At 49.6% G+C, this 21,978-nt stretch overlaps 1 protein-coding gene across 1 annotated transcript in view; it reads left to right on the top strand.

Moving 5' to 3' along the window:
• The window catches only part of ADAMTS12 (ADAM metallopeptidase with thrombospondin type 1 motif 12), a 188,460-nt gene that overhangs the window by 83,376 nt on the left and 83,106 nt on the right, over positions 1 to 21,978 (top strand). The window contains exons 4-5 of the mRNA XM_059694981.1: positions 20,211 to 20,407; positions 21,112 to 21,195. Coding sequence (XP_059550964.1) covers positions 20,211 to 20,407; positions 21,112 to 21,195 — 281 coding nt within the window. The remainder of the gene's footprint in view (positions 1 to 20,210; positions 20,408 to 21,111; positions 21,196 to 21,978) is intronic.

A 21,978-nucleotide genomic window follows, 5' to 3' on the forward strand; every position in this document is an offset into this window, starting at 1 on the left:
TTCCCAGGTTGGTTTTGTAGACATTAGGCCCACATATGTCACCAGACTTCGTTGCTTTGCAGCGGGGTTGCCAGACTGGATCAAATGGAATATAACTCAGGTCTGACACTCCTGCTACGGCCTAAGTTTAGTAATCAATTTCTTCAATTACTGGTATATTGCAGGAAAAAAAGAGGACAGATTGTTTAGCCAATCTACGCAAATAACTCCCTTGCCACACAGAGGAACGAGTCTCCGCAGAAATCTTGGAATTCTGAGCAATGAGCCCCAGCCGCCACTACCCTAATACATGGGCCATTTCAGTTTACAGTGGCATGCTTTGCCAAATTGAGGGTTAGAGACACATGAACAAGAACAACAAAGGGGTTTTTTAGATGCCTTTCTAAAAATAGAATATTTTAGAAAATATTCCCACAGTCTATACGTTTTTAAAGAAACACCATTGATTGCTGTGCACAATGCATGCTCGCCCTGTTGGATCTTAGTGAGCCGCCTGCTTTATGACATTCTCTGCTTCTGGGCTACAAGGGGCCCCCTCAGTGCCCTGGTTCAGGCTGCCCACTGCCCACGCCCCGCCAGCACACAGCAGTCCAGCCCGCAGCATAATAACTAGGAATACCAGGTGCAGCTCCTTCCTCTGGGCCCCTGAGACTGGCCTCCAGGGAGCCCCAGTTCTCGCCTCGGCTGCTAGCAGAGCCTTGGGAGACGCCCAAGAGGACCGGCATGCCTCTGCGGACGGCAGCCTGAGGGCACGTGGTGACCAGCGATGAAACCAGGGAAGGGCGTAAGCCTCTCTGGGACATGCAATAGCTTCAGAAGCACTGTGTCGGGTGTTACTGTGGTTTCTCCGGAGGGAAGAAGGTATGATGTGCGCTGAAGGGGTTAACGATCTCCCGGGCCTTGCCATGCATCCCGTAAAGTGTATGATCTCTGACACATACAGGGGGTTCCCCCAAAATGTCTACATACTTTGACAGCTGCTAGCTCAGCTTTGAAAATGAAATGTCTGCTAATAAGCATTGCCTTTAGAATTGTTCAAAGTGCATGTACACACTTAGAGACAGCCTATATTTCTACTAGTAACAGGAGCAACTAATATAGTAATAAATGCTGTAACTAGTAACATCATCATAATTATACTAATAGCATAATCATAACATTCATATGAACACACTAATAAAGGAAGATCGTTTCTCTTCCACTACACTTCTGACACCAAATGTGTGGGGGTTTTCTTACACGAACCGATCTCCCAACTCTCGGGACACCGACTGGGTGTCCTATAATCTAATTCTATTTTGACACTAACTGCCCAGAGTTAGCATCAGACTCCACAGGTCTAAGGGTTCAGCCCCATGGGACTGCCTCCACTTCAGATGCCAGTCACAAGTCATGGGTCCCCAGGGTGCCCACACTTGCATCTGATTTGCCTACAATGTGCGGAGTTCTAATATCTCCCAATCCCACAGGTTCAATAATTTGTCAGAATGGCTCTCAAAACTCAGGGAGATGTTTACTGACACTAATCAGTGTATTATGAAGGATGTGAGCAAGAATGCAGATGAACAGCTACATGACGATGTCCATAGGGTGAGGTCTGGAAGGGTCCCGAGTGCGGGAGCAGCTGTCCCCATGAGCCTGGGGTGTGCCACTGTGGGGTGTGCATACGTTCACCAGCCTACAAGCTTTCCAAACCCGCAGCTGAGGGGTTCTAATGGAGGCTTCCTCATTAGGCACAGTTGATTATTGACACAAGCCTCCCTTCCCAGGAGGATGAGGGGTGGGGTGAACGCTCCAAGTTTCTAATCGTGGCCTAGTGCTTGGCAAGGAGCCCTCATCCTGACGCTCTCCAGGAGCCCACCAACAGTCGCCTCATTAGAAAATAAGATATTAGAAAAAAATATCAGCCAGGACATTCCAAACATCTGTGTGAGATGCTTCCATAACCTCCTTCCCTCAGGAAATTCCAAGAGTTTTAGGAGCTCTGTGTCAGCAACCAGAGGCAGAGACCAAATATATGCTGCTTATTATGTCACAGCTAGATAACCCTAGAAGCATCCTGCTTGTGCAAAAGAATGTGAGCTTCTTTTCACGATTGGGCCCTTCCTGTAACAGGGCAGCTCTCACAACGGTATGGACCGAGCTGAGAAACGCGGAGCATGCTCACCAAGCCTCACCCTGTTAGCATCCTCCTGCACATGCTCGGGGGGTCGGCCTGGGCGGCAAGATGAAGAAGCCAGTGGTTGGCATTTGCGCCATACAGTCAGTTTTGCAATGTGATGATGTGATGCTTAAAATTACTTTGGCAATACTATTTTTTTTTTCCTGAATTCAGGGTCTTATCTTGGAAAAGTAACAGCACAAAGAGCTATCCAAAGAGACCAGATACCTTTTCTTTTTCCCAAACAGAAGCTAAAGTGCCCAACAATACTGAATGGCTTTGCTTTGCTACCTGTTAACCAGAACAATAACCCAGTATCTGAACAGCAATATGTCAATAACATCATTGTAAGGAGCCTCAGCTCTTCAGCACTTCGTTCTTTGTTTTCAAAAATCAAGGATCTATAAGTCAACACTAAGCACAGGATTTTCCTGGTGGGCAGCCACATCTGTTTTCTGGACCAATTACACAGAAGATAAAGGATAATGTTTACCACCTCTTATTAAGAGCGGACTGAACACTTCAAGACTAATTTATCATTTTTTATCATTAATTTATCATTAATAAACAAAAGCATATCTCATTATCTTGTGCATATATATATATATGACAATGTTACTGTCAGGGTAGTCTCAACCACTCATCTTATTTACAACCTTTTAACTAAAGTAACCAATATTTCTTTCATATTGAAAACTGAACCCAGTGCACAGAAACCAATGGTGTACAAAACAACATCCTCATTCGTTCTCACAAGAGCTTTTGAAAACAGACTTAAAGCTACACCTTTTTCTTGTGTACTCTAACTCACTTTTGATCCTCAAAACTACAAGAGGCATCGCAAACAGGGATCTTTAAGAGCCATCTGTTCCACAGAAGCACCATAACAGACCAGCAGAGTCCTTGAACCCAGATAACATGACCTGCTGCAGCCACGCACACCTCATTTACACGCATGTAGTAGAGCTCCAGCTGCAGGTCTACCGTTGAGTCAAGCACATGTACTGACACAGATATGTGTGTCTGTAAACCTACCAACCATCCAACCAACCAACCAACTCCAGCCTGGAGTAAAAAACAAACAAGAACCCTTGCAAGTCAATCAACTCTGAGAATGGGTAATTACTAAACAGCCCGGGCCATTACTTCATTGACATTCAGATACACAGAAGCTCACACCCATGCTTCTGGTCCCCACCTGGAGGACAGGTATCCGACCATGTGGACTGACTCTCACCCTGGAAGGGGATTCCTTGTCAGACTAGATCTTTGAGACTCTTATCCTGAGTGATAATAACCAGAATAACTGGGCCCTAACAGTTTTATTGTTTAGGTCTCAGAAATAGCTTTGCTTCTATTGACCCAAGTGGCTTTTTGTCATGGAAACAGTCTGGCTTGAACCACAAATCACATTTTCCCTCAGTAATGGCTAGAACGGAGCCAAGTTTATGGACCAGACAAGAAGATACTAACCCATTTTTAAGTTGGTCTCGCTGTTTTTCACTCATTTTAGCTTCTTCCCCTAATTTTTCTTGTTTTCTTGTTGTCTCCTAATGTGAGCTATCTGGACACAGTGTCTACATTGGGGGCCACATTCTCCCCTTTGTGGAATAAAGCGGGCTCATACATAAATCAAACGCCCATGTTGGGTCCATTCCCAAATCCCCATTTGCGATGCCTCTTGCAGTTTTGAGGATCAAAAGTGCTTTAGAATAAACAAGAAAAAGGTATAGCTTTAGTCTATGTTTTCAGAAGCTCCTGTGAGGACTAATGAGGACACTGTTTTGTATATCAGTGGTTTCTGTTCCCTGGGTTCTGTTTTTGCTTCCCTGGAGCTTGATTTCCCCAGCAGTGAGCTCCCAGCATGCCCAGCAGCTGCTGACTGGGGCATCACACACAATAACTCCTGAGAAAGCAGGATGCACGGAGGGGGCCAGCATGGCTCCCTGATTGGCCCTTTTGACAATACTGATTGTCCCCTTTGTTGTGTTTCACGCTGTGCATCAAACTCTAGGACCTGAGTGGGAAGCATCTCCCAGTGTCAGTCAGAAACATCACTTCAGAGCCCGAAGACCCCAGCTTGCAGGCCTTTGCCATTACAAGACGAGTGTGGAATGTGGGGTATCTGGGTAGGATTTGTTTAAAATTGAGACATGAATTCCTCCCAACTCCCACATGTATTTTAAAATGAGGCCAAGCTATATGGGGTCTAGCCAGGTCCCCTGTGTTGCCATGACCTGAATTGCTGTTGACCCAGCCAGTAGTCCACAGGCAGCATGGCGATCCTGAGACCAGATGTGGGGTTGAGTGAGCCAAGTCCCAGAGCCCAGCATCGGGCGGACATTGCATCAGCTTATCTCATCTGGATCCATCTCTTTGTGCAAGAGGGACTCAGGAGGCTCAAGGGGGGTGAGGTTTGAATTGAGAGGCCAAACTGGTTCATCTTTGACAGTTTATTACATGAATAATCATGGAAGTAGTTTCTTGCCTACTTCTGTGGTCTTGGAAATGGCCTTGACTTCATTCTTTACATTGTCAACCTCACTGACTCTTTTCCCCACCCCTGGCACTACTGAAACCTACTGTAACTTTTTCACTCATGCACAACTGGTTCCACGGGGCGTGGCACTGCAAGCTCATCCACCCCTGCAAGAGGCCAATCCACTGCAAAGGTGAGGAATTTGTGACTGCCTTTTCATAAGGTGCTTTCCCTCCTCGACACAAGTGTCTTTTCATCCCCAAGATCTTATCCTTACGCGTTGGAAGCTTGCCTTTGCAAAGCACGTGGACACTTCTTCCCTTTCTGGGGGAGTCGGTGCATTTGGGGGTCATGTTGAGACCTGTTGTCATCATCCAAAGCCCCGAGGCTATCCTTGCTGGTCACTGACAGTGAGCATTTTAGGTTTTCCAGCCAGTTTCTATTTAGCAGATCAATTGTTAATAGTAATAGATTACATTCATTCATTTTTACAGGGTCAATCAAGTAGCTGTGGCCAACTACTGTTGTAGGTGTTTTATGCATCCACTCATTTAATGTTTTATAATAACTCCACAAGATATACTTCGCTATGTTTCCAATTAAAGATGAGGAAACGAAGGCAGGGAGATGTCACGTAAATGATCCAGATTCACTGAGGAGCAGCTAAGCAGTAGTGCTGATTCAGCTTTAGACCTCTGCAGGTGGACATCATTCTGTGCCCAAAACTGAGGTGAAGATGCTGACCTCTGTGCTGCTCACGGTCAGGGTCACTCCATCCCGCAGGGTCCATTGTGCTGTCTGTGTTGAGTGGTAATTAGAAAAGATTCCGCGTCGGAAAAGACCCTGCAGTTCTAACGGTGTGGGCATTTTCAGAGAGGAGACGGAAGAGCTGTGCGGGAGGCAATGATGACATTCACTGAACGGCGTTCATCTCGCATGTTGCCTCTGTGGGAGGACATGGCTGTGTATCTGTTGACACAGTCCCGGCCTCCAGAGGGCGCTGGAGCGGCAGGGTGTCTGGAAGGCCCAGGCGTCTGTTTGTGCAGCACCGACCTGGGTCTGGAGCCCGGCGGGCCAGCTGCAGCTCAGCAAGAGCTTTAATTTAGAACTTCCTGAGCCACTTGTGGATCCAAAGTATTTCCTATGTGTTTCAAAATAATCATGGAAAAGGAAGCAGAAACAGTCAGTCAGCTGTAAAAATTGAATGGCATCTAGCAACGGGGCCAGGCTACCCAAGGTGGTTGTCCTGCAGGGAATCAGTAACAAAGTGCCTTGGCAAGTTCCCTGTGCATTTCAATGGGGAGGGTGGAGGGGGATTGGAAGCGGGAGAAGGTTCAGGGTTCTGGGGATAAACCGTGCAGGGTCAGTGAGTCACTCACCAGGCCATGGTTCGGGTGTGAGGACATTGTCTGGGTCTTGAGCTGGGATAAGGCTGGCTTAGGGGAAGAACATGGTATTTGAAAATGGTGGGCGTGAGCAGCTTTATTGGAATCTTCGGTGCAAGGGAGAAGAGGCAGGGGTGATTATGTCATCCCTAATGTGCTTCCTTCGTTGCCATCTCTCAAGGCCATGTGTCATCTGGCCCTGCCTATCTGTTCATCTGGCCCTGCCACTTGCCCCACATTCATCATGGCCCAACCAATTGCTCTGATAGTTCCTGGTACCCTAAGCTTGTTCCTGTTGTAGGGATTTCATACTTGCTCTTCTCACTGGCTGGAACATTCTCCCTGTGTGGCTGCACATATGTTTCTCATCACCTAAGCGTACATGTTGCTCCCTCAGAGTGGTTTCTCCTGATCACCCTACTAAAAACATTCTCCCCTACACTTCTGCTTGTCTCTGCGGCCTCTTTTTGTTATTCACAGTGAATATTACAACCCCTGTTTTTGTTTTAATATTTTTATTGATTTCAGAGAAGAAGGGAGGGGGAGAGAGAGATAGAAACATCAATGATGAGAGAGAGTCATTGAATGGCTGCCTCCTGCATGCCCCACACTGGAGACTGAGCCCACAACCTGGGCATGTGCCCTGACCGGGAATGGAACGGTGACCTCTTGGTTCATAGGTCAACGCTCAACCACTGAGCCATGCTGGCTGGGCAGAACCTCTGATTTTTTATCTGTTTGGTTGTCTCACTTGTTTGTGGTGAGTCTTTACAAATAGACTCAAGTTGTTTCCTCATCATCTAGGACAGTGACTAGCTCATATTAGATGCTTGGTAATGTTTGTTTTCAAGAGAGGGAGTGAGGGGGAAACTTGGTGATTGGAATTAGAAAAGGGAGGCCTGGTGAGCCTCTGGAATGGTTGTGATGGGGTCCAACCTATGGCCTCATCTCTTTGACTCCATGCTCCAGTGGCGGAAACTGGATTCAGGATCATTTTCTACATGAGATTCTCCAGCTTCCTTTATGATGACGTTGGAGTGCAGACCTAAATGCAGAAGCAGAAAGTTGATCTGGCCAGTGATTTAGCAAGTTGATCGAGCCTTCAGAACTCTTTTTCTTAAATCCCCTAGATGTTGCCTTATATAAACTAGTGCTATCAATGCCTTCATCAATTGGCCAATTCTTTCCTCTTGTAAAAGAGTGTCTACGAGAGAATGATGTCCCAGGTATGAATCAGGCTGAACTTTGTGCTTGTTAAGGTTCTGAGAATATTCATTTAGCGTCGTGTTAGTAACACTTCTTCTGTGGGCTGGGGGATGGGAGATTTAAATCTGTTTTTAGCCTTCGGTGAATACCCAGAAAATCCATTTGACCCAGTGTCTGCACTACAAAATCCTTTAAAGGTTGCTGTTGGTGGTTGTCACTCTCCATTCTGGTGACATTAACAGGAAACCTGAAAAAGGGAAATGACAGGGATGCTTGGGTTCTGTGGCTGGGCTTGCGGGGTGTGGCGGGGAGGGGGGCTTTCCATTTTCATTTCAAGCGGCTGAAGGCAGACTCTGGGAACGGCACTGTGCTGATGGTCGTGTGGTTTATATCTTGGCATTGTATATCCACGGTTAAGTGTTCAGTTGGCTAAGGACCTGGGTCACTGTCCTGACCGCCGGCTCTGAGTGTGGGTGTTTGGAAGGTCAGGGCTATGGGTTTGCTCCTACTCAAAGCACCTGTGCCCTGGCCTAGGTGGGCTTCTTAATCTAAATTTTAGGTGTTTGAACATATCGAATGTGAGGAGAGTGTCTCAGTAATTCTAGATGTTCAGATTTGGAGAACTTCTTACTGACTCAGGCCTCCCAGGGGCTGTGCTGGAATGGTGGGTAACTGTCCATGCCGTTCCCTTTTGAATCTCAACGGGCAACTCAAAAGAAAGAAGCGAGCACAGGTCTGTATGGTCCGTCATGGATGTGGATGGAGTTCATTGGTTGTATTTAGGCACATGAGTTTGACTTCCATACCCACTTCTTTCCCTTCCCCACTTCCATTCCTCATAAGTCGTTCTTCTTGGTGGTAAATCCACTCAAGCAGAAGGAAACACACAGGGGCTTGGAAGGGCTGCCTGGGCCAGGGGAGTCACTGATCTATGGACTTGGAATTGGGAGGTTTAGGTTTAGGTTTTGCTTTTGCTGCTACTGTGTGAGCTTGGACATGCTCCTATTGGCAAGAACCAGTTCCACTCATTCCCTTTAAATTCTTTCAGCTTCTGTGGTGGCACCATTCAACTTACATGCCCCTATGCTGGGAACCACGGTGAGTCACCCACCGCTCAGTTATGGACGTGGGAAATGTCCACTTTATGGAGTCTTGGCAGTGAAATGAGAATCTCGCCCCAGCTTCTATCTGCAGCCCTTTTCCGGCCTCTCTGGATTCCTCCCCCCCGCCCCCCTGTTTGTGTTGGTTCAGAAACACAAAATCATTTGGACAAGCAAAGGGTAACATCATTACAGAGGAGAGTTGATGTCCCCTAATCACTAGGTAAATGGAAATAGTGTGGGATCAGGCCGTTTGGAATTATCCAGTCCTTTCTGAGTTCTGTAAAGGCTACACGATCAACCCTTTGCTCGCACTTTATCTTTCCCCCAGAGAGACCAGCACAGGCCCGGCAGGTTGTGAATACTTGCACAAAACCTGGTGCCTAATTAAACATCACAGTTTAAGCATATTGAGTTCACTCGCCTATTTTTGAGAATAAAACCCGGCGGGCCTAAAGTGCCATCTCATGGAGGAGTTATGTGTGGTACAGATGTCTGATGAGCAAGCTGCCTTCTTCGGCCAACAAACAAGGAGTTAGATGGAGGATTACAGAGCAGAACCTAGACTCTCACATGTAGAGTCCAGAAAGCAAGCAGACCTACAGGGGCCGTATGTCAGGCTGACAAGCTAAGCCACAGAGAGCTGCTGAGGAAACAGCCTCAAAGTACAGAGGGAGCCGAGGCATGAAGGTTATACCAGGGCGGGCTTGTCGGCAGGATGGATGGAGTGTGGCCCCGGGACAGGGGGGAGGAAGTCACGGGGGCGGGACCCGCGGGCTGCATGCTGTCAGGGTCCATCAGGAGAAGCCCGGGGAAAGACGTTTGATTTATGTTATTGTCAAACCTCATTTCGTTGGAATGTTTTGCAACATGGAATCTCTGGCTAACTACACTGTTAGTTTATTTAGAAAAGTCTTGCTCTGATAACGCCACTTCCTGAAATACCAGTGCCTTAATGCGCATACTTTAGTCATCAAGAAAGGGATCCCTGATCCAGTCTCTTTGGGGACCGAAAGGGCACTGGAGGACTTAACTGGTGCAGTGATATTCTTAGTCACGAAATGTGATTGAGGAAAACAAAATAACACTTACTGTGACTCCGGGATGTGGCAGGCACTAGTATCTTGCTTAATGCTTATCCCACATCCTGATTCACTGCTTTCTCAGAGCAATTCTGTGCGTCAGAATTCAGACAAGACAGCGAATACACGGGAGACCCTGGATTGACATAAGGTGCCTTGAGCTCCAAATACATTCTATGCAATACAAGTATGATGTGGGCCAAAAATGCAAGTCACAGTTTCCTAGCAGCCCAGAGAAAAATAAAATGAAACAGGTGAGATTGATTTTAATAATTCACTGAGCTCAAGATCCCCAGGATCTTATCATTGCCCTATGTAATCCATGCACATTGTTCATGTGATCGGTTACTTTTCTTTTTCACACCGGCTATTGAAGTCCAGGTGTAGTTGACAGCACATTTCAGTTTTGACTTGGCACATTCCAAGAGCTCGATGCCATGCGTGCCGGTGGCCACGTGCTGGCCTGTGCTCCTGTGGGCATGGTGTTCTTTCTCTCCATTGCCCCGGGGAGTGTGTTTATCTGGCTAAGTTCGGTGTCTCCCTTGAGACCTCATGTATGTCTAATTTCTTAATGGAAGTGCCGGCTCATATTTTCAAAGCTCTTTACCAATCTCATGCCTTCATAGAAGAATGGCTGGATTATTACTTGGAATAATTCCTTTTTTTTCTCCTGGATTTTGCATTGCCCCTCCAGGTTTATTTCTCTACTTTTGGAGAACCGGGTAATGAATGGCCAAATCAGGCAGATTTCTATTTCTCAATAAATATGTAGGAAATTATATTATTAGGCTGTTGCTAGGGGAGCATGAAACACGGTTGGGGAAAATAGCCTTTGGTACCTTGGTTAAAAGGACAAACATCAATGCGAGAATTAGAGAAGAACTGCAGAAAAATGCTGCTATCAAATTATAAAATTCATCAAAGTCAGGGTCTTCACCATATTTTTAAAGTTTCTTTTTCTAGCTATAAAAGTAATATAGAAAATAGAATAAAGTAGATAAAAGAAAAACATTGCCAATTTCACTTTCTCTAATGAACTTCTAAGAAGTTTCAGATCTGACGTGGGGATGCCTTGTTATTTTGTGGGACCCCTTGTCCCTTAGAGGCAGGAGAGCACCTTACTCCAGAATAGTGTTTCCTTTAAGAAGCAAAATTTGCCCAATTTTGACACGTGTTCGCTTTGGGGTTTGGGAGTTGGAGGTGGTAAAGATGCAGGGAAAAGTGCAGAGGTTGGGAAAGAAGAACAAATGTCTAAGTTAATGTGAGCCTGTCGTGGATGGTATGTCCCTTGAATGAATGAAGGGGACCTGCAAGGAAAGCTGGGAAATGATGAGTCCGGTATTTTTGTGGGATTCAGGTCTCCCATCAGAACCACACCCTGGCCTTTAGTCTGTGGCCTGGACTGTGGCCTGGCCCTGCACAGTTGGGCTCCAGTTCTCCTGGGAATGACTTTCTCTTGCCCCGAGACACTCCTGCGAGGACATTCCAGATCGTGGCTCCTCTGTGGTCATTGAACCTCCAGCATTTGAAATCCCCACTCTCCCCCCACAGGTAACTCCTCCGCTGAGTGAGGAGGAGCGACAAGGCGCCCAGAGGCTGCCCGAGACTGACGTGGTCCTTCCCCAGTGTCTGCTCCTCACTCGGGCCCATCCTGTGTGAGGGGGTCCATCCTGTGTGAGGGGGTCCATCCTGTGTGAGGGGGACCATCCTGTGTGAGGGGGTCCATCCTGTGTGAGGGGGGGACCATCCTGTGTGAGGGGGTCCATCCTGTGTGAGGGGGGGTCCATCCTGTGTGAGGGGGGTCCATCCTGTGTGAGGGGGTCCATCCTGTGTGAGGGGGTCCGTCCTGTGTGAGGGGGGGTCCATCCTGTGTGAGGGGGGTCCGTCCTGTGTGAGGGGGGTCCATCCTGTGTGAGGGGGTCCATCCTGTGTGAGGGGGTCCATCCTGTGTGAGGGGGTCCGTCCTGTGTGAGGGGGGGTCCATCCTGTGTGAGGGGGTCCGTCCTGTGTGAGGGGGGTCCATCCTGTGTGAGGGGGTCCGTCCTGTGTGAGGGGGGTCCATCCTGTGTGAGGGGGTCCATCCTGTGTGAGGGGGTCCATCCTGTGTGAGGGGCCCATCCTGTGTGAGGGGGTCCGTCCTGTGTGAGGGGGGGTCCATCCTGTGTGAGGGGGTCCGTCCTGTGTGAGGGGGGTCCATCCTGTGTGAGGGGGTCCATCCTGTGTGAGGGGGTCCATCCTGTGTGAGGGGCCCATCCTGTGTGAGGGGGTCCGTCCTGTGTGAGGGGGTCCATCCTGTGTGAGGGGCCCATCCTGTGTGAGGGGGTCCATCCTGTGTGAGGGGGTCCATCCTGTGTGAGGGGGTCCGTCCTGTGTGAGGGGGTCCATCCTGTGTGGGGGGGTCCGTCCTGTGTGAGGGGGTCCGTCCTGTGTGAGGGGGTCCGTCCTGTGTGAGGGGGGGTCCATCCTGTGTGAGGGGGTCCGTCCTGTGTGAGGGGGTCCGTCCTGTGTGAGGGGGTCCATCCTGTGTGAGGGGGTCCGTCCTGTGTGAGGGGGTCCATCCTGTGTGGGGGGGTCCGTCCTGTGTGAGGGGGTCCGTCCTGTGTGAGGGGGTCCATCCTGTGTGAGGGGGTCCGTCCTGTGTGAGGGGGTCCATCCTGTGTGGGGGGGTCCGTCCTGTGTGAGGGGGTCCGTCCTGTGTGAGGGGGTCCATCCTGTGTGAGGGGGTCCGTCCTGTGTGAGGGGGGACCATCCTGTGTGAGGGGGGACCGTCCTGTGTGAGGGGGTCCGTCCTGTGTGAGGGGGTCCGTCCTGTGTGAGGGGGACCATCCTGTGTGAGGGGGTCCGTCCTGTGTGAGGGGGTCCGTCCTGTGTGAGGGGCCCATCCTGTGTGAGGGGCCCATCCTGTGTGAGGGGGTCCGTCCTGTGTGAGGGGGGGTCCATCCTGTGTGAGGGGGTCCGTCCTGTGTGAGGGGGTCCGTCCTGTGTGAGGGGGGGGGTCCATCCTGTGTGAGGGGGTCCGTCCTGTGTGAGGGGGACCATCCTGTGTGGGGGGGTCCGTCCTGTGTGAGGGGGTCCGTCCTGTGTGAGGGGGGGGTCCATCCTGTGTGAGGGGGTCCGTCCTGTGTGAGGGGGACCATCCTGTGTGGGGGGGTCCGTCCTGTGTGAGGGGGTCCGTCCTGTGTGAGGGGGGGTCCGTCCTGTGTGAGGGGCCCATCCTGTGTGAGGGGGGTCCGTCCTGTGTGAGGGGGTCCGTCCTGTGTGAGGGGGTCCGTCCTGTGTGAGGGGGGTCCGTCCTGTGTGAGGGGGTCCGTCCTGTGTGAGGGGGGTCCGTCCTGTGTGAGGGGGTCCGTCCTGTGTGAGGGGGGGTCCATCCTGTGTGAGGGGACCATCCTGTGTGAGGGGGGTCCGTCCTGTGTGAGGGGGTCCGTCCTGTGTGAGGGGGGGTCCATCCTGTGTGAGGGGACCATCCTGTGTGAGGGGGGTCCGTCCTGTGTTGGGGGGCCCAGGGCACCTTTGGAACCTGTCATCAGGCCCATGAAGGGCCCAGTGTCTTGCCACCCTTGGTGTTGCCTTTGTCTTCACATGTATTTAAGACCAGCTCAGCATTTACTCACTACTGGGTCCTGGGGGGCCCAAAGGAGCCCTTGGGTGGTGTATGCACTTCCCGCTTCGCTGGAGCTCTCCTCTCTGCTACCGCCCCCAAGTCAGGCCCATGTGTAGTGACTGAAAGACAAAACTCGGAGTAGATTCGCTAGTAGAATGTGAGCATGAGTTTGTTTCTGTTTCGTTTACTGCTCTATGCACCCCCACAAATAAACATGAAGTGAGAGAATCCGTGCGCTCATTCAGCATGCGTACTGCATGCTAAGAAACCCCAGGGCCGTGAGTTACACGGACAAGTGAGACGCTGGTCCTGCTCAGCCTTGCGGAGAGAGGCTGCCCTCCGAGAGCAGGCCGGTCCGGACAGAAGAAAATGAAACGAAGCGCAGAGCTGTGAGCGCAGAGAACTGACAAGTCCATGTTATCTGTTACGTTCAATAACAGGTAACATTTTGCCATTGGTTCGTAATAAGAATAATATATTCTGATTTTTACTAGAAAAACAACAACTACAGAATCTCTCTTTTTAGCACAAGAGCAAAGTGACCCCTGATTGCAGCTGGCCCGATGCCCCTCAGGGAATTTATGTCCCCGGAGTCCCTCTGCCCTGACGTGCTGGTCAGGCCGGGAGGTCACAGAGGGCCCAAGGGCAAAGACGCTCAGTGTCTTTAGACTATTTCAGAAAGCAGATTCTTCTGACACACGGGGAAGCTACAGACTCCGTAGCATTTCCTCCCTGATGAAAAGTAAAGAGAGCATTTGGTAAGCACAGTGAGGCTGGATTTTACCCTGAAAAGTGACACAAAAGATATTGTAAACTAGGGACCTTGCAGAAACCCCCACCCCTACCCTAGGACGGAAAACTTCACCATTCTGCGTTAAGAGCTTTTACAGAATGTTTCTTTAAGCGCAGGTAGTGGAGTGGGTAAGCGCATGAGCGAAGTTCTCAGAGGCTGAAGAGGAAAAAGGAGAAATACAGTGAGGGAGGCGCGAGGGTGGGAGGGGAAAAGAGCCAAATGCTGAGGACATGGCTTCTCAGAGCTCTGGGTTCTGGGTTCTGGGTGGGGGTGGGGCGCTAAGGACAAGTCTCTGAGGTCACAGCAAGTGCAAAGCTGAAAGCATCACCTACAGAACGCTGACACTCTGACACGGCCATTCCCCGTGCAGCGTGTCCTAGAAACCAAACCAAACCAGCCAGCCACCAAAGAAGCACCACAGAGGCGACTGTAAGGAAACGCACCTCTTTTAGCCCCGTGCTGGGCAGGGAGGGCCGTGGATGCTGGGAGGAAACCAGAACGTTTTGAAACCTGCACGAATGTAAATACTATATTTTTAATAAATTGGCATGCGGGAAGTTATATGTGTATGAAAGTCAGCACTAGGTAGAGGGAACGAACTGCAAATCATGCCCTTGTGTATCTATGTGCCGGAAGCCGGTCCATCCTTGCTGCTTGACACAGTCGCTGCAGGGAAGAAACATCTGCACAGCATATGTTTTAAGGGACCTGGCGTATATGGCATACTGTTCTTAATATGTTTGCTCACCTTCTTGGTGCTATGTGTTTTAACCAAGGTCACCTCTCTGAGAAAGGTTGTTTCCCCAGGTAGGGATTTTCCCTGAAGTTAGGGAGGGAATAAAACCCCTTAACTAAGTGCCAGGCGGGTAGTTAATCACTTTAACTACGAACAATCATGCTTAAGCTACATAATCTTTACTCCCTGGAATGGGGATAAGAAACGCCCTAACCTTTGGAATAGAAATTGATAGGATTAAAATCAACTGGTATAAATACAGATGTAACAGAACCTAGACAGAACGTGGCTGGAGATCCTGGACAGAACCTGGCTAGAGAACCCAACTATGCTGATCAACTGAATGCTGACTCCGTGTCATTCCTTCTTTGCCAACTCCATCCACACCTTTGGGGACCCCTGGAACTGCTGGGGCTAGACCCCAACATCTATGTATATAACATACCCATCGGTGTGTAACTAGGACCACATGTAAATATGGCCTCTCTGACTTCCTTTGAAAGTAAGCCTCATTGGGGTGGAGTGGCTCCATTGCTTTCTGCTCGGAGATGGGCGGCTGGTTTCGCAAGGTCCCTGTGAGGTGTTGTCTGAGCACTGCCCGCAAAGTCGTCTTTCTTCTCGCCGTCCAGCCTGACTCTTGCTGCCTTGCCAAGTTACCATTTATTAGGCAGGATGTTTGATTTCCGAGGGACTCTGGGAGTGAGCTTAGACCTGTTTTGCCCTGGGATCAAGTTGGTGAAATGAAATCTGTGATCTGCCAGTTCCTTACTAACAGGCATACTGCGCCTCTGAGTTGGGAAACCAGCAGTGCAGTAGGTGTCACTCAGAACGTTCTTGCTGCGTTTCAAAGCGCACGTGAATTGAGTTCCCTAGCATGAGTCGTGTTTCCTTCCATCTCCATGAAACCGTGGTGCCTTCCGATCTCTCCAGAAGACCAGGCAGGCCGTGCCTAAAGCCAACTGTCTGCAGTGAGTGCTCAGCCTCCACAGGCCGCAGCAGTCCTGCTTCTCCAGGCCAAGCCTGGGTGTGAGGCAGCAGGAGAGCCCTCGGGGAGGGGGGTGTTGAGGGAGGGTCTGAGGCAGAGCCTTAAGGAATGAATTCCAGGAAGAAGAGGTGGCCCCATTGCCCATGCCAGAGGCTCCTGGATGCTCCAGAACCCCCTTCACTTGGCAATTTCAAAGCTTCCCGCTCTGCTTTCACTTTCCTCGCTCCTGGTATCCCTGGAGCCTCCTCCATGCAGCCTCCTCAAGGCATGGCCCCGCCTGCTTGCAGATGACCCTGTCCCTGCTCCTGAGCGAGGCAGCAGTGAGAGGCCAAGAGTGATGTGAGTACTGCCTCAGCATGTGGGGAAGGAAACATCTCAGTTCTTTGTCTTCTGCAGGGGTCTCGGGACCTCTGCTTGGTTAGTGCAGGCGCCCAGCACGGATACCCGCACTTCCCCAGCTGCAGGAAAGTCAGCCCTGTGTCAGGCGGGAAAATGTCCTCCCTTCACCTGTCCTTTGCGCTGGGTTTCTCCCCTGAAGACAAACTCTTCACCCTCTCGGTGTGGAGAATTCTCTAATTGAAACAAGTCACCTCCTGGGGAACAGGAGACAGTTGTTGCAGTTTGTATTGTGATTCAGACATTGGTTCCAGTTCATCTCGCTTTTCCCTCACCCACGCATCAAACATTCACTGGGTGCCACTGTTTGCCAAACATGGTATTGGACACTGGATGCAAAGCTAAAGGAGATGCCCTTCTGGCCCTTTAGGGACTTAAAGCCTATTTGGACAGCCCTCGAGTGCAGGAAATGACAGCAGTAGGGGAAGTGCTGGGATCCAGAACTTATTCCCGCCCAGAGAGGCACTCTAACTGTGTGTGTATGTGTGATACTGTGTGTGAGTGTGTGAGTGTGTGTGTGTGTGTGTGTCTGTGTGTGTGGTATGGACTGAATGTGTCTTCCTGTGCTGATGCTCTGACTCCCAGTGCAACTGTCTTGGGACATAGAGCTTTTAGGAGGCAACTAAGGTTACATAAGGTCATCAGGGTGAGGTCCTAATCCAGTTGGGTTGGTAGCCTCACAACAAGAGGACAAGAAAGTGATCTCTCTCTCTCCACATGCACACCTGGGGAGACCGTGTCGGCACACGGTGGGGAGCCAGGAAAAGGGCTCTCACTAGACCCCAGCCTTGCTGGCCTCCTGGTCTTGACCTTCTGGCCTCCAGAACTGTGAGAAAATAAATGTCTGGTGTTTGAGCCACTCAGTCTGTGGCATTTTGTTATGGCAGCCGGAGCAGACTAAGCCAGTCTATGTGTGTGGAGGGAGGGAGGTGCCAGAAGAGCTCCTCAGAACTGCTGGCACCTCCCCTGCCCCTGAAGAACTGTCTGCCTTTGTCATCAGGCCCTGAAGATACATGTGTACGGCTGGCTTCTCGAACTTTCTAAAGTGTCTTAGCAGAAGCGTTTCTTCTGTCAAGTCTGGGATGACTTCATCAGGACTCAGCAAAGTCAGCCTAGGTGCACAAAGCCCACCACGTCCACAAACCTCTGGCGCTGTCCGTAATGGAACTGATGTATCTTTCCTGGGGAGTTAGTCTAAGCCTGATAATGACGCTGTCATGTATTCATTGCCAATTAGATAGACGGCTGTTCTGTACACGGCAGGATCGGGTCACGTCTTTGCCTCTCTTCATAGGCAGGTGGAGCAGGGCTGCCCTGACCCATGCAGCCTGGTCCATAAATGTCTGTTGTTGCCGTAGTGGGATCAGACAGACTTGACTGGCCTCAGGCTCTGACGTTTACTATGTGACTTTAGGAAAATTCCTAATCTCTGAGCCTCAGTTTCCCCATCTATGCAATGGTGATGATGCTAGGGTGTATCTCATAAATTTGCTGGCACAGTTGAATGAGATCTTGTGTAGAGAGTGCTTAGCACAAGATCTGGCCTTTAGCAAGTGCTTAGTGTAGGTTTTGTTGAAAATTTATCAATAGATGTCTGTCTTCCCCAGAGCCCCATCTCTCATTTTCACATTCCCCCTGCATGACTGTTTACCGTGTAACTCACCTGATCATTGACTGGAAAAATGGAAATAACCTGATGGCCTTTAAAGATAGTTTCCCCCTCTTTAAACTCCCTTTCTCAACATTGGGAAGATAAAAAGCAGAGGAGGGGGATTACAGGAGAAGTGAGAAAAGAAAGAAAGGATGGCGGGAAGCAGAGCAATCACCTTTATCCTACCAGCCCCCTGCCAGCGTCTAACCTTGGAGACCTGAGGGCTTGAGAGGAGAGGGGACCACAGCTGACCAGGGACCCCAGGCTGCAGCCTGGAGCGCAGGGATCTGCTTTAACGAAGGGGCTGCCTTTGGCAGGGTCCCTGCAATTGCCGTGAGCTGAAGCCTAGGAGAGGATCCAGCACCGAGGGGGCGGACGCCCAGCCTGCAGTCCCCGTGAGAGGAGCAGACCTGTTCACCTGGGCTGTGCGAGGGTGCGAGGGTGCGGACGCTCATCTGCTGGTCCGAGTACATTAGCTCTGGAGAGCTGTGAGCATCCTGGAAGTTTGGAGGACATCTGTCCCCACACGTCAAAGACAGGAGAGGACTGAGAGAAGACCATCGCACCTAATCGTGCTGATAGGATTCCCCCACTTGGCCCCGTCTGCTAACAACCTTCCGAAACACAGGCCCCATGGGGCTCGAGCGTGGCTTGCTCCTGGCTTGCACAGAGAGATTTGGAAACAGATTGTAGTTTGAGAACTTTCCCCTGAGCTTCAAAAAGGGATGAGAGGGTGACAGACAGGGGAGTAGGTAGGGGTGCAGAATTAGAAACCAATAAAATTTCTGGGGTTTTCTTAGGGAAGTCATACTTATCCACGCAAGGTAAGTGAGTAGGGAAATAGGAAGTTGTTCTACCACAGATGAAGTTAACCATCTCCCCCATCTAAGCCTTCACAGGACTTCCCTCCAAAGCTTACACAACCCTAGATTTTTCCCCCAAAGTCTTACATCAAAGTGCTGCTTTGTTATTTTCAAGTAAAATTCACAATAATAGCATTTGAATAGACTTCGACCTATCATTATGTCTCATTTTTTGTAACTATTACTCAGCGTGTTCTATTTCACACAGACAGCGGAACTGAGGAACTGGGAAGGGTTATGTTGCAAACAGTGTAATCAACTCGACGACGCAAAGAGCGCGGTAGCCACCTGCAGGAAGGGGCCTGGATTTAGAATTAAAGAGCAGGAACAGGCTGATGAGGGGAGGGACAGTGGAGGGGTTTCAGTTCAGCGCAGGAGGGAACTAACAGAACAAGGTGCCTGTGAGGAGGTGAGTGCCCCACCACCGGCGGTATGCAAGCTGAGGCTGGGTGGCCATCGCTGGAGACTAGGAAAGAGATGTGAGGTTTGCTACCCTGCTCCCAGGTCCTGCCCCTGCCAGGGTCCAGGGTGCTGATCGGGGTGCGGGGGTTGGAGGGTCTGGGAGGTGTGTGGCAGACAGAAATCTTCAAGGACTGAGACTCTGCTTCCCCGTCAGCCCAGGCTTCTTTCCTTCTTGACTCTCCTGATACATTATCCTTCATCAACTTCCTAAGCCGGCGATTTTCAACCTTTCTCATCTCATGGCACACATAAGCTAATTTCTAGAATTCTGCAGCACAACAAAAGTATATTATATTTTTTGCCGACCTGACAAAGGACATCGGTATAATTTTGATTCATGTACACTGGCCGGCTATTGTTGTGTAGAAATCGCTGTCCTGAGCCTCTGGGAGCTCACTGAAGCCTCTTATAGTAGACCCACCGCCACTCGAGCTAAGCTTCCTGATGGTTGAAGTAGCACTTCATTTTGCTTGGTTTTACACAGACCTCTTTCAAGCTGCAAGGAGGGGCTCCCTCGCTGCAGGATTCCGGGATCGTTGAGAATGATTCTAATTTTCCTCATGATTCTGTAGCCTCTCCTAGGTTTTGCCTTCTCAACCACGGTCCTGGTTTATGAAATGCTGTTCCTACTGAAAGCTGTTAGTCGCCCTGTTAATCGCCCTGTCCTTCGCTGGGTCTTTTCCAGCTCCCTTTCCATTTTTTTGGAAGTAGGATGTCCTGAACCTCATGTAGCTTTTCCAGCGTTCCTGCTCTCCAGTTTTACGTTGTTTACTCTGGGAGACGGTGTGGTGCCTAGGGAAATGCGTGATTTTAAGGGCGTAGGAAATCCTGCATCTTACACTGACTTTGTGTAGCCAGCCACTTTGAACGTCAGTGTCTCCATTTGCAAAATGGAGACAGAAATATATACTTCAGACATGGGTGAGGGTACCAACTTGGCATTTTGAAGCCGACTACGTTGCCTTGGACAGTAGGCACTGAGTAATTTAGAGGAGGAGAAGGAGAGAAAGAGAACACTCCCAATCTTGGTGCTACTGTCTTGTTAATAGTGAGGGACCTGATTAATGAAATAGGTAACAATTATTTCAAAGCAGCAATGTTGAACTTCCCTGTATGATTCAAATTTCAGTTATCTTGGTCATACTCATTTACATTGGTCCCTTCCATTTCAGCCATGTCTATAAGAACGTGCCTTCATACATCATTAATCACAAATTAAATTTATGGCCTTGCGTCTTTACAAATGTAAGTGGGTAATATTGGAGAGAGACACAGAATTAACTGACTGCCTTCTGTTTAATGTGTAGACAGCCGTGGCACCTCCCAGACGCTAGAGCTGCAGCGAGAGCAGTGGGAGAGGAGCGCCCGGCCCAGCAGGCGCGTCTCCCGGCGCTCCATCAGCAGGGAGAGATGGGTGGAGACGCTGGTGGTGGCCGACACCAAGATGGTTGAGTATCATGGCAGCGAGAACGTGGAGTCCTATATCCTCACCATCATGAACATGGTATGTCAGGCTTCGTGGGGGACACGGCATTAAAAATGCTCCACATTCCACAAATGAGAGAGACCTTCCTTTCTGGCTGTGTGTTTAGCATGAGAGAGGAATCTATTCCCCGTGGAAGTGACGAGGGATGGACATTCAGGACATATTAGTCCTTCTCTTAATATGTGTGTCCTGGGACAATTTGTAATTTATCAGTTACATTTTCTACTAAGTATTTATCAAGTGACTCAATCCTTTCAGTATGACTTTATCTTATTGATGTCCATCAGTGCACAAATGAGTAAACAGAGGCACAAAGAACTAGAACATGATTTCCTCAAGGTGGTTAGAGCTAATGACCCTGGATTTCCAGCTTCCCTTTTGCACGATTGATATTTTCTAGTTTCCCAGAGAGTGTTAGTCCTGTTGAGATGGGGAAGGACCTTTGCTGAGTCACTGATAGTAAGAGAAGAAGACCCTGGGTCAGGGACAGGGGCAAAGAGAAGAAATGCGCCAACCCCTCAAGCACACAGCCGATCAATGACCTTGGAAAGGTTGTCTTTACAGTAAATTTCACAATGTGAGTTGGGCTGGAGGCCTACCTCACTCTTCACTCCAGCAAAACTGCTTGACCTGTAAGATTACATTTGCTTCCCTCCTTTCCCCCCCGGCATTTATCTGTTACCAATTCATAGGGGCTAATGGGTTTCCATTTCTGACCCTAGGTCACTGGGTTGTTCCATAACCCCAGCATCGGCAATGCAATTCACATTGTTGTGGTTCGGCTCGTTCTACTTGAAGAGGAAGAGGTAAGGGATAGTCCCCCCCCCCCCCCCCCCCACTCTTCGGACCTGTACCTTTGTACTCCCTGCTTCCTTTCTTCAGTAAACCACTTAATGGACAAGAGAGAGGGTACCAGAAAGGTGGGAATCCGGTGATGCCAGCTTTCTCACCACGTCCTGCAGAGCCGTTCATGGTCTTTCTGGTCTTTCCTTCTGTCACCCTTTGCCTTGCTTCCCGCCCTCACCCTCACTGAACTCTGGTTATGCGGGTTACTTGGCTTGTCTGCGCCTCCATATCTTGGTTTTATAAAATGGGGATGATAACCTCTACTGCCTGGAATTGCTGGGAGAATCAGATGTGTTAATCCATGTAATAGCATCGTATCTGGCTTTAGAACCCAGTCAATGAATGGTACTTGTTAGTATCATTTTTATGATTCTTATAATTATCAGCACCATCATTTAGGTCCCACAACAACTCTATAGACTCATTAACTATTATTAGCTCATTTCTCAGATGAGAAAACTTGCCAAAGGCCTAAAGGGTGAGATTAGGGTCCTAAAAGGTTGGAGACTTCTTTAAAGCCCAGTATAGGGACAGTATTGGGAGGGCAGGCAGGGAGCTGGGATAAAGCCAGGTGGGCCCCATGTCACTGTGCCATCCAGGGTCACGCTGGCTTGCAGGAGCAGCAGAAGGGCTGACAGGCAGGAAGGAAATGAGTGTTATCACGGAGAAGGGCCCTCTTGGTCTCAGAGTGGTTTTGTGTTGGGTTCACTTTGTGAGACTCTGGAGTTGAAAAGCCTGCTCAC

The sequence above is a fragment of the Myotis daubentonii genome, chromosome 4, assembly GCF_963259705.1.
Source record: "Myotis daubentonii chromosome 4, mMyoDau2.1, whole genome shotgun sequence".
Taxonomy (NCBI): Eukaryota; Metazoa; Chordata; class Mammalia; order Chiroptera; family Vespertilionidae; genus Myotis; species Myotis daubentonii.